The 13,571-nt window shown below is 33.5% G+C and overlaps 1 protein-coding gene across 1 annotated transcript in view; it reads right to left on the minus strand.

The window, feature by feature from the left end:
• Nucleotides 1-337: 337 nt before the first annotated feature.
• Nucleotides 338-13,571, minus strand: part of Dach1 (dachshund family transcription factor 1) — a 238,869-nt gene continuing 225,635 nt past the window's right edge. The window contains exon 12 of the mRNA XM_036198536.1: nt 338-3,075. Coding sequence (XP_036054429.1) covers nt 3,038-3,075 — 38 coding nt within the window. The 3' untranslated portion in view covers nt 338-3,037. The remainder of the gene's footprint in view (nt 3,076-13,571) is intronic.

Below are 13,571 nucleotides of genomic sequence, written 5' to 3' on the forward strand. Positions count from 1 at the left end.
GAGATAAAGGAAAAAGGTACAAATAACGGCTTCATAAACTGAGAAATGTACATAAATAAATCATGTATATGTGGGCAGTTTGCTTAGCTGGCAAGAAACAAAATATGGAAAATCTGCTTGTTAAACAATAACTACAGAGTGTGCTTTTATGATGTTTTTCACCACAGTAATTCATATTAGAGATAGAAGCGGTTGCATGTTAAATAAAATCATTGAGCATTGCTCCCTGAGCATTGCAAAGAGCTGACTTACGTTGTTTTTAGATGCCTCCCATTAGAAAGTAAATATTCCTTCGATGCAATGCATTTTGGAGACTATAATAAAGACAAACGGTAAATAAAGTCACAAGGCGATTTCAGACATTTTTATTAGGAGATTGTTGAAAAGAAAAAGAAAATTAAATACAATAACAGTAAACGTGGTTCTCACATTGAAACCAGGCTCAAATAACTAGGCTACCATAGAAAAATTTCCAATTCTTGCATTATGATGTAAAAACAGATTTTTGTACAGATTTTGTACAACAAAATTCGTAATAACCTTTTATCATTTTTAGAAAACTTTAAATATATAGATAAAAATAGACAATTTTCATAGGTCCTACATGAAGATGAGTATGTTCTGTTCCAAGGGCTTGCATAGAGCGCAAATATGGTTATAATATAGAACAACTAGACGTTAATATTTGTAGAATTACAAAAGCATGGAAACAATAAAATGGACAGAATTTTACTTGCTTACACCAAAACACAAAATTTCTAACCAAACCTGCTTAACTAAAAAGGGGAAAATTAAGTTACGAACTTACAATAACATTTGTGAACTGTAATATGTACAACAGGTTAATAAGAGTCTCAACATACAGTGGACAGCTTTTATCTCCAATCCTTCTTAAATTTCCTTTTTGTTGAACCAAACACTAAAGCATTCTCAGAGGCCTTTCACGTATGTATTTTAAAACTATTTACCCCACTTAACAGGTGACTCGAGGCCAGGAGCTGAGCAATGACCAACTCGACTACCTATGTAAATTGTAGGCTTAAAAAGAAATCTGCCAATTATGACTCCAAAGCTTGACACAAGTCCCTCTAATTTTAAGTGTTGTAATCTTTTAAGGACTGTATGTAGGGAAAAAGCAAACAAAAATACATGTAAGTAGGAATAGAATCTCTTTTCCTCAAACAACAAAACATGATCATGGCAGAATTATGCTCAGCAAACCAAATTTCTACAAAGCAGTTACTAACAGTATTTTAAATTAAAACATTACTCCCTTTTAAAGCAAGCTAAAAGAAGAACTGTACATATAACCCTTTATTGTATGAAAATTTGACTTAACCAGTTAATAGCAAGTTACAGCCAAGAATTAGTTATGTTTCAGAATTGCAAGGGAGACCTAAAAATTACAGAAGCATAGTGATGCATATCCATAGTGGGATTTTTTTTTTCTTAACCAAAGAGTGATTACCCAATCATAACTATCTTGAAACATTGAAGCTAGCTTCCTCAGACTTATTACTTTGTTGTTTTATGGTAATAAAAATGTTACATTATAAAATTTTAAGATGACAGAAAAATCATAAAGTGTATAGCCACTACACTGACTCCTGTGAGTCTTTAGAAGCATCACTTCCATTGTGTAAAAACAGAGGTGACTTCAGCATGGACTAGCACTGTTTGCATCTTTGCTTCCAGTTATATGCACAAATGTGAAAACACATATTGTAACTCTCAAAAGGACAGTAAAAATAACACATAGCCACCCTTCCCTCTGAAGAAGGTGGGAAGCACAGCACAGTTTAACTTCATCACTCAGGGCTACATGGTATTGGACCAATACACCAAGGGCTTGTTGAGTTTTGTTTTTCAGCAACATTAACATAATATGACATTAACATATAAAAATATCTCTGGTGTTTTGATTTACTGGCCAGCCACAATCCATCCTCTGTAGTGAAGTATGGGGCACTCACTTGGGATCAATATACAAATAAAAGTGGCCGACACAAAGTTCTGATGTCACCAGATTCATAAGATCTCATTCATTAATACTGTGACTCCAGACAAATATTTACATGCCTGCATGCGTTAAAACCAGAAAGACGTCTTTCTGACCAACAGAGTGACAAAACATATTTTCTAAAATTTTCATTTCCTAAACACTAGTATACTACTGCATACATAATACCTTCCTGTGAGTTTTATGTTTATATACTGTACATGTGACCAACAGTTTGAGTAAGAAGCAACATTATTTTTTTAATCCTATATACCACTACCAGTTTGGAATGAAAACATGTTATATTTATATATATATTTATATATTTTTTATTTTTAAGAAAAAGAGACCACCAGTGAAACCTTTTGGCTTATAGTCAATGCTTCTGCTTCAGATATGCAAAATGTCATTTCATTGAGTTGTCAACATACAGTTGTTGGTCTTTCAGAAAGGATATGAAAAAAGTCTTCAGGAGAAAATCCGCAATTACAGAGTTTAAAACTGAATGTAACAGAATACTCTCACTTCTTTCCTTCCCACCAGAATCCTCGGCGCCCCTTACAGATTCATCCCCATGTGTTCTTGCTGGTTTCTGTAGGACACAGTTCTGTATGTCTGGGTGAACACTGTGATAAAGTCTGTGGATGCACTCAGTTACAGAATTTTCAGAAGAGGAAAAAAAAATGGTTCATTCCATTAAGAGGAACAAAAAGAAAACAAACCAAAGTTAGGTCTTCCTAAGACTCATCTTTAACTCTGTACACAAGTGTCCAGCAGCACAGGTGAGTTATTAGCTGTAAGAAGATTGGTGTGTGTACATTTATAAACATTCTCAATCTCTGGTATGAACCACAGGTGGAAAAATCAATGGCAGAACCATTTCTGCTTTTGTGGAATACTTAAATGTTAAAGAACATTAACACACAAAATTGAAGAAGTTCCTTTATATGGACTGTTTTTGTTTTCCTGAACTTTCCAATGAGGAATATCTGACTCCAGAGTTCTGTAATAAAGGTGGATTTCTTCAACAGGAAAGATTCAGTACATGACAGTAGTTTTCAAATACAGTCTTCCATCTAAAACAAATGATAAAAATAATTAATGACATAGTATTTGAGGGACAAATGTGGATATAAGAAATATGAGGTTTGGTATGAAATTCTGGTTTTTACCTTACATTCACTTGCTTAGGATGTAACAGTTTTTACATATCCTCAAAATGAATTTCATAACTACATGAGTTCATAGGATCAAGGAGGATACAGAATTCTTAGTTCTCATAAATATATATTTGCTACAATGATATCAGTTCCAGACCACTCAGAAAATAGATAAGGGTATGTGTGCATGTGAATTACTGATATGCAAAGCTAGTGTCTTTCTGTTGAATGACAATTACTTCCACCATGCTTGCAGAACCAAATTTTCTGGGAATGCACTCAGGTGTATCTACATCAGAAAAGCCAGAGTCTCTTTGCATGCTCTGGAGGTGTTGTTGAACATTTTTGATGTAACTATTGTGCACATGTGTTATTATTTACTTGAGAGCCACCACCGTTATTTCCACACTATCAATAAAGTAGAGCTATTTTTCTCTGTAGTGAGAGGAACTGAACAAATAAATATTAATTTAGGAGTATATTATCCAAGCTTAAAACACAATTTTGTGGGAAATGAAAAGGAGTAAAATCTTGACTAGTTAGATGAAGCAGAAATGTAAAATATGACAGAGTTTCAAATCTTCCCAGCTACAAGAGAGGATAGAGTGATCCGAAAAATATTTTCCAAACTTTGAAAAATAAGTATCAGTGTAAATGTTTGGAAAGTGTCCAAATACAAGGAAATAGAAACAGCCCAGAATATAATTCAGAAAACAGAAAAGTATTTACACATCTCATTTAAGTGCTATTATACAATCTATAGCAGATATAGATAGTAATTTGTACAAAACTTCTGTCAATGGTAAAGCATTTTTTTCTTCATAGAAACGATGATTTGTTCAAACTCCACATTTTTGTCATGTTTTACATTATTGTAATTTGCAGAAATAGAATATTACTTTCACAGTGCCATGAAACACCATGATTCTGACCATACCATTCCACAGTACATCAAGCTTCACTCTGTCTTGATATACTCAGCCTGTTCTCCTTAGTAGTGTGAAAAGTTACTACTCTCCCCCTCCAATTTACTACTCAGCTCCTGCTTGTTAAAATTATTTAATTTTAAAGGTGTCTGACTTTTGTTTGCCAGTTCATGTGACTTAAAAGTTGATTGTGAATGCCCAAACTAGTAAGTCCCATGAAACAAACTGTTGTGTTCCTGCCAATATTAGAAGCAGAATGGTTTAACACAGTGCTTCCCTAAAATGTTTTGATGTGGCAACTGTTAAGCTTCCTGAAACATTTAAAATATTTATTTATTATACGTATGTGTGTTTGTGTGTGCATTCCACCATGAATGTGTGTTGGGGGGTGTTAGTGGACAAAATGCTGACATCACTTTTCTCCTTCTATCTTCTGTGTTAGGGGAAATGAGTTCAGATCATTAGACCCTTATACACTGAGTCATCTCACTATCCCAAATGTTAAACTTTTGAAGAAACAATTTGTGTTCAAAGTAATTAAGATATTATAAAGTTTACATTTAAAATTTTAAATAGAATGCTATTGAATAACATTAACTATTTTTTGCATGTGTTTCTATGTATGGTGTGTGCAAGTGAATACCACATGTATGTAGCTGCCACAGAGGCCAAAGAGAGCATCAGATCTCTTGGATTTGGAGTTATGGAAGGTTATGAACTGTCCAACTTAGATGCTTAATCACTGAGTAATCTTTCCAGTACTAGGATTGCCTCTTATCACCACACTTTATTCATACACCTGACTGCAAGACTGCAAGTACTGCACCACCATTCCTTATATCATCTTTATGTGTTTCTATGTGTAATAGTCACAGAAAAAAATCTAGTCTGGATGCTCAGTAAATTTTTCCCAAGTATTACGAGATACACAATCCAAATCAATAAAAGCTTTCATCCAAAGAAATCAGAAAGAGTCCTTATTATCAGTAGAGCTAAAATTTCCCCAATACATATTATGCTAAAGATACATTAAAGGTTATTAAGTCTTAAGAGTGGAGATGGATGGAAGAGAAGGGTAGCAGAAAGAGTTAGTTAGCTCTCTCTCTCTCTCTCTCTCTCTCTCTCACACACACACACACACACACACACACACACACACACACACACTCAAAAAGATTAATTTTAGTTTTCCTATATGAGGGATAGTGTTCCTTTCAGAAGTCAGAAGTTGACAAATTGAAATCCCAGCACCATAAGTGGTAACATCCTCTTGACTTGCTGGTGAAGGTTGTCCTGGTGATCCCCTGAACAATGCAAGCTATTACCATTGTACTTGGTTGCCTATCATATTCTCATGGTAAGTTTTTATTGCTTCACATACCATACCTTATACTGATACAACATGGCAATATTATGTTGGTTTGAATCAGAAACTTTCCTTCAAAATACTGGCGGGTGCTATGTATGATGCTGGAGTAATAAAAATCATCATGACCTGTGTGACAAGATATTCCATGGATATAAATACACGGGCATGATTGTATGTGGCTTAACAACTGCATTCTAGTTGAATTTAGAGCCTGCTCCACAGGAGGAAGTATACATCTGATAATACAAAACTAGCCAAGAACCCATGGCTTGTAGGCCCCAAGGGCAGACTTACTTCTATTATTATTCAAAATTCTATCACAGAGTCAGGAGGATATCAAAAGTCCCTCATCCCACTAGGAGATACTGATGGTTGATAGCTTCTGGAGGAAGGAGATTCAGTTTTTATTGACATTTTTATTACCCCTGGTATGTGGATTAAGCTCTAGTGGATGACCCCACACCCATGAGAATATGGGTAGCACCAACAGGACTTGGTGGGTTAATTTAAAAATGTGGAAGAAAGGGATTTGGGAGGAGTTTGAGTGTCTGGGTGTGGACTTAAGATGAGTTAGGGCGGGAGTAAGGATGAGTATGAGAAAAATGCATAGACAAATGAAATTCTAAAAGAATTGATAAAAACATTGTTACTCTCTACTTCCCTACATCTCAACAACAACAACAAAAATGTATTCTTATTGTTTTATCTAAATAAGGATTGGAATGCTCGAGGAAGCTTAGTGTCTCAGACATTTTCACAGAAAGCAAATGGAGGTGAAGTGATCTGATATTAATAGGCATACAAATTCTGTGTCCACTCCATTCTGCATCATTTCCTTAACTGAACACTGGAATAAATTCAAAGTCTCCAATATGCACTTCCGGCTCATGGCTCATCCCCTTTGCTATGCTCCAAGGGCAGGGCCTTCCCTTTAGTCTGCACAGCTTGTAATCAAAACCAGAGTTTTTATATTGCAGTTTCAATTAAAAAAAAAAAGCCCAAGTTTTTCTTTACACAATGATTATTTGCTTTTGTATGGGAGGTTGATATGACAGAAGAAATCATCAAGCTAAACTTTGTGCATGGGAGTACTTAATTAAAAAGTCTGCTCTAATTAAAAGCATTTGGGAGTAGGGGTTGAGTGAAACTATTTAAATTACAAATTCCTAATAGTTTCAGAGTTCATTGTGATCTGATACTTGCTGCTCTAATTTGGTACACAGGAAAGTATCTTGATCACTGAATAGTCTACCACAGGTGCGGATTTTTGTATGCTGCTTATTATGATGCAGATTTAGATCTACAGTTAACAAAATGAAGAAATATTTTAAATACCATCATAAAAATGAACTTAATTAAGGTCTTTTTTTTTTGTCCTAAAAATTGAACTCAGGGCATTGGAATACTAGGCAAGCATTTTAACAATCTAACACTCAATACATATCCAGTATGATCTCAGAATTTAATACCAACATTGGAAATCATAATATTAGACCCAAGCTTATGGATTTTATATATTAACACTTATGAAAAAGATTGGAGGAATGGGAAATCTATTTTATGAAATTTCTATCTTTGTTGTTTGCTCACAAATAAATTTAGCTTTGGGGGCTTCAAGTTTTGTCATGTACTATTATTTGAAGTTATTGATAAAGTCTAATGAAAGCTACCTTTGTTATTCCAGATGTAAAAATTATACCATTGAATAATAATAAGTTTTATATAGCCAGTGGGGTAGCATTCTATCAATAACATTATTTAACATAATTTTATAACATGATAACATATAAATTACAACAATTTCAAATTGCCTCATCAGGTGTTAACAGGAGTATCATTCCCCACTTGGTGTAAATCAGTATAAAGATAGAAACACTGTTGCAAAATATCAAAAAACATGGATATGTATTTTAATTTTGAATAGAAATCCCTGACAAACAATACAAGGAACTCTAATCCACCTTTTGCATAAAGGCCTTAAGAACTGTACGTTCTATGAGGAAGTCAGCACCTATGTATTCAAACCCACATTCAGACACCTGTAAAATGAAGGCTGCGCTTTCACAAAACAGTTGTGTGCACACACTCTTTACTACTGTAGAATGGAGGAGAATATTAACACAGGAGAAAGTAAACATATAAAAGCATATATCTAGAAAGTTTAATATTTGCCTAAAGAATATGAGGTTAATATAAAATATGTTAGCACGAACCTTGTCTCAACACAATGTCTTAATCATGCGAAGCAAAGGAAATCAAAACAAGCGATGAAAACAAATGTTAATGATTCATGTGATATTTGATAAGACAACGAAAGGAAGTCAAAATAAAAGCAAACAAACAGGAACAGATGGGAAGGATCTTTGTCAAGCCATAACCCTTCTTCTAAAACCCCCAAAGGAAGAGGCTAATTAAAGAAAATATTGTTTCTTGTTTTTTTAATATAATTTTATATTTAGAGTAAGAACATTCTGCTACTGCTAAAGCAAAGAAACAGAGACACAAAGTCTACATTGAACATGAGAAATATTTTAAGAGAGACTGATGTTCGGCACAAAGCAGTTTATAGGAGGATCCTGAGTAAACATAATTTCTTCTCATGAAATGTGGATAACAACAGTGAAAGCAATTTCCAGATGTTTGAATGCTAATATATCCAAGGTTATGTTCCAATACAATTAAAAAGTAAAAACTGAAAAACGTTGCAAGCATTTTTTAAGTTTTAATTTAAGGTCATAGCTGAAGAATCAGAAGCCCATAGAATTGGATTACATTTGAGGAGAACTAATCCTAAATCCTGTTTGTATGCTTTTCACATGAGCAGGTGGTGCTATTCTAGTCAACAGGTATAGACTAAAGCTCACAGGGAGGACATTATGTCTGTGCAATTTCAATAAACTGGTACAAAAATAGATAAAGTATTATCTACCAGAATAATATGGCACACCTAGTTGAAATAAAAATAAATTACATGTTTTATTACTAAGCCAGTTTGAAATAATGCATGAGGAAAACTATTTTATTATTTATTTTCAGGGAGTTTTGGGTATTAAAGCCAAGGTCTTGCACAATTTATTGACTGTTTGTATATCTAACAGGAAACAGGCAGTTCTATGTTTCACACTAAAAAGTCCTTCCAATGCATTGAGCTGACCCCTAGAATCTCAAATGTAGCTCTTGATTGTGGTCAAGGATGAGGATAAGAATTACCATCAAGAAAAATATTCAAATAGTTTTTAGTTCTCTTCCAAGAAGAAAATATATGGGAGAGGACACAGGCTAGGTTACAGAAGGCTATTAAAAGCTGTAGTTCATAGGCTGATAAGAAAGTGACCTTTAAACAAAGACAGTGAAGAAGAAATTGCCGTTGCTATAAAGGGACTCAAGATAAGCATAAATAGCAAGAAGAAATCTAAACATTGACAGTTCGATCTTCTAAACCAGACTTTGGAAACCCATGGGGCAGGCTGATCTGATGTTGATATCCTTTCTAAATGAGAAACTAAACAGATACATCAGCAACAAAAACTGAACTAGACAATCTGTATAGAAGTAATCTTAATGTCTGCATATGGAGATGGTTAGACGCAGAAAGCTTGAGATTACACAACTCCAACCCTGGGCAATGTACCTTTCCAATGTGCTCAGTCTGAGTCTCAATATCACAGTTCCTCCTACAAGTGAACTTGTCTTAAAGAGGAAGCCTTTTGCTTGAATTGCATTGTCAGGCATGTTTTACACTCTCTGTGGGCCAATAGGAATTTACTTCCATAAAATGATAATCCTACCTTGCTAAACATTAAAATTATTTTACAAAAGAGAGAAGACTCTTTCTCTGTAGTTCTATGTAATCACAGATGTTCTTAAACCCATATTACCATGACCAAGCACAATTAGTAGTAGTAGTAGTAGTAGTAATAGTAATAGTAATAATAATAATAATAATAATAATAATAAATAGTCTATTTGCATGTTCAACATTTGATGTTTATTATTTTAAGGAAGCTCACCGAAAAAGTGTTTTAGCATGAATGATCAGCCTGTACTCACATAGACCAGATTTCTAGTCCATATAAAATTCCATTAGAAACTAAGTATTTTTATAACCACTATCACAGGATTTAAACTGTTTATGCTCTCAAACATCTTTGCTGCATCAACCAACGCAATTCTTAAAATTACTGAACATTCTTGTTGGAATCTAATTAGAGTTGAAATCTAATCTAATCTAATAAAATACATTAAGATTTTATATATTTCTATTATGTCAGGCATTGTCTAGAACCCAAAAAGTGCTCAATAAGAATATATCAAAGCCAATCTTATAGCAAAAAAATAAAGGAAGACCAGAGCTGTATGTATGTGGAGGTGACACCCTGAAAGAACACAATTTCACTTGAGTCACATAGTGACTAAGAGATAAATATTTGAATCTAATGATGAAGAAGCATCAAATTCAAAATAAGTAACATTCTGGTAAAAAAATGGACCACATTCTCCTCAACTATCCATTTCATATATTAATTTTTAAGACTAAGGAGCTGTTCAAGATTAAAAAGACTGAAGAGAAACAGCAACTTACTATAAGATGTGATCCTAATTGGGATTCCTCAATGTAGGAATGAAATACAATGCCGGACATTATTGAGTCAAACGACAAAAATAGAATTTGGATAAGATAAAAGTATTGTGTCAATGTAATATGTACAACCTGTTACTAATAGACTGTATTTGAATGTGAACATCCCACTGATAATAAATACTCCCTGAAATCAGGATGGACAAGTTTTGCAAGCAAAGAACTATAAGATATATCTTATTTTCAAATGGTTTAACATTATCAGATTACAAAACTGATAAAATACAGAAATCCCAAATATGAATGATGCATGAACCTTAGAATTTATACATGGCAATTTTTACAATGTTTTAACATTCCTTTGCATGTTTAGATCTATAATAGATGTTTTACTTTGTTTAAAATTTTTTTGTTTTGTTTTGTTTTTGTTTTTTTACTGATACAGAAGACATTGTTAGGATGATAGGTAATGTTCTACACACACATTACATACTGTTTTTATTTCATAATGTTTTAAATAGGTTAAGTGTATGTATCATCAAAATTCTTTCTCCTTTATTTATAGTGCAAACCAAATTTCCAGACTAGATTGCTTCAATTAGATAAAACTACAATAAAAGCAATGCTAGTTTTTAAAAAGTAAGTAGATGAAGATGATTTTTCTACTACCACATACAATGTTTCACTGATTCTACAGACAGTATCTCCATGTTAAATATTTTATCTGCTTAGTAATAATAACACTTTTAAAAATTCCTATAAAGTATTAGATAGAAAAGAAATGGTTAGGGATTTTCTTAACCGAGTTCTTTAAAGAAATTGGGTTCTGGTGTTCTGGTGTGGACATATGCTAGATTCTGGTCTTTTCCATTATGTTCTAACTTATAATTGTAAAGTTTATGAAGTCTAATTAGCTTTATTACTGGTTCTTTAGTTAGGACTGCATATACCAATGTGTATTTGCTGTAAAAAAAAGTCCACTGTAATTAACTATTTGAAACAAATATTTGAATTCCTTTAAAATGTTTATCACAAACCAAACAAAACAACAACAAAAAACAGAGCACAAACTATTTAAAGTTTGTTTCTTCTATAAATAAGAAATAAGGAAAAGGCATATTACTAACAGGTCAGCTTTGATAAAGTATTTGTGCATTTGAGAACATTCTAATTAAGCATTCATTAGTCAGAAACTAGAACCCATCAGGATGGTTAATGTACCAGCAAGTCAGAATGGGGTATTTTGCACATAGGTTACATTGTATTGATTGGAGGTGAGACCTCCCACCTCTTGCAAAGGAAAACAAATGAAATCTCTTATTACTGTGTGTTCTTGCATTCCTTTCCCAGAAAAAGAAGATTAAGACATGGGGATGAGACATAATAATCATGTGGGGCCCATCTGAAGTAGAATGACAGATGGACAATGTATGCTTAATTAAAACAAAGCATATAAGAAAAAAAATGGTTCCTTGCTTGCTAAAATAAGATAGCACAGAGAAGGGAAACAGGGACTTTTCAAATCAAGTCTTTTCATCTTTTCAGAACTACCAAAGACAGGCAAATTCTGTGAATAAATTGTGTTTTCAGAATACATTCATGCATTATTTCTGGGTGGGGGCGCATCAGCAAAAGTGGTAGTTAGAAGGGCAGCTCCTGTCAGAAACTTGTGATTTTCTCCTGTTTGTAGTAAAGAAACAAACCATCATTTCAAAATGATTTTGATTTTTCCATTTTCTATACATGTCTAATTTGGTAATTTTCATAAAGGTTATATTTGTTTAAGGAGGTAATTGTGAGTGAACACATTTCCAAGCCTCCAAATACTGCTTAACATATTTAGGCAGAGCTAAACTGAAATGCTGGTCTAGAACTAGTCTTCAAGAGGGGTAAGCAACCTCAAGTGAAAGATTTATCTAATACATAAAATTTTGACAAAATGACATTTCTGTGGCGGATATCTTTTTTTCATGTGTTACTCAATGCAACCATCAAGTGTTGTTTGGACAGTGTGTGGGTGAGAACAATCACATGCTATACATGCACTATTAAATAAGGTGGTCCTCTCTGCACTCAACTGTAGAATTTACAAAGGGGGTTCAGTTCAGAGATATGAAGTTATAATAGACAATATACTAGCAAACAGAATAAAAAGTTAGTGCTATAAATACCATATAGAAAGAAAGTACACAACAATCAATAGAGTGTTTGAACTGAATGCAAAGTATAGAAAGTAGAGTTTGTGAGGTAAAGTTTACCAGCCAAGGATGAGATGAACATTAGTAACTGACAGGGACATCTGGTACACTGCTAGATATGTTCTCAAATCCATTAGTTCTTGCCCAATTTCATTCCCATTTGGAAACTTTATTTTTTGTACAGTCTTGTTATTATATCTTCTCCAGTTGATAGCAATGACCCATCTCCTATTTTATAGCCTTATGTGATCATGTCTCCTAAAGAGTAGGTAGTGCTTAATGACCTGTTTGTAATGACAAGAATACGGAATAAATATTTAGAGGTCACTTTCTAGACTTGTTCTATGAAGACTGTGACTTCCATATTCCTGATGCACCCTGTGACTCTGGGTATCTCCCTTTCTGCAAACAATAAAGCTAGGCTGTCATCTAGCAAACTTCCCTGTATATTAATCTCATGTGAAAATGTAATGATAACATATCTAGCTAATGGCTCACAAAGAACAGAGGTCATACTTCTAGAAGTCTGTGGATGTAAGACATACTTACAGCACCACAGCTTGACAGAGGAGCCTTGGCATAGCCTTAGAGAATATAGCATACTCTAATACTTTCCTGTAGCCTCAGGAAGACTGCAAAGTAAAACTCTAGATAAATTTTCCCCAATTGTTACATTAGCCCAGAGAAGAGGAAGAAAAATGATGGTCAGTGTTACAGGAAAAAATAATCACTTCCTATGAGTTATAATGATATCAGTATACCTCAGTTCATTTTTTTCTAGAACACAGAAGAGAATTGAGAGCTTAACCCAAAAGCATATAAAGTCACCAATCCAAACTTCATGTTGTAATTCCCATTAGAGACTTGCAAGGTCAAATGTCATGCCTCACAAAGAATATTTCTCCTTGATTATGACAAACAAACAAAATGAGATAAAAATTCTGAGGGTTAATAATATAAAATTATCTAAAACAAATATGTTTATGTTTATACCTTTTGAAAATTTGTTTTTAAAATACAAACACATATGCACACACTCATGCACACATGTATGTACACACACACATACGCACATTTAATTTATTGAATAGAACTAACTTTACTTGTGTTGCTTTAAGGTTATTCAATCTGTTAAGAATGAAAACAGGTTTGTGCAAAAATTGAAAATATTCTCTTATGATGACATTTTACTATTTCTTGAAAATAAAATAATTTTTCAAAGTGTTACCAGACTTATGGTGTCTCAGGACAGTAATGAGTGTATCAGGACCACTTTACACTGTAACAGATTTCCTACCTATCACAAGCTGCTGTACAGCATTTTACTGCAAACTTTATTT

Source organism: Onychomys torridus, chromosome 9, assembly GCF_903995425.1.
Source record: "Onychomys torridus chromosome 9, mOncTor1.1, whole genome shotgun sequence".
In the NCBI taxonomy this organism is placed as follows: Eukaryota; Metazoa; Chordata; class Mammalia; order Rodentia; family Cricetidae; genus Onychomys; species Onychomys torridus.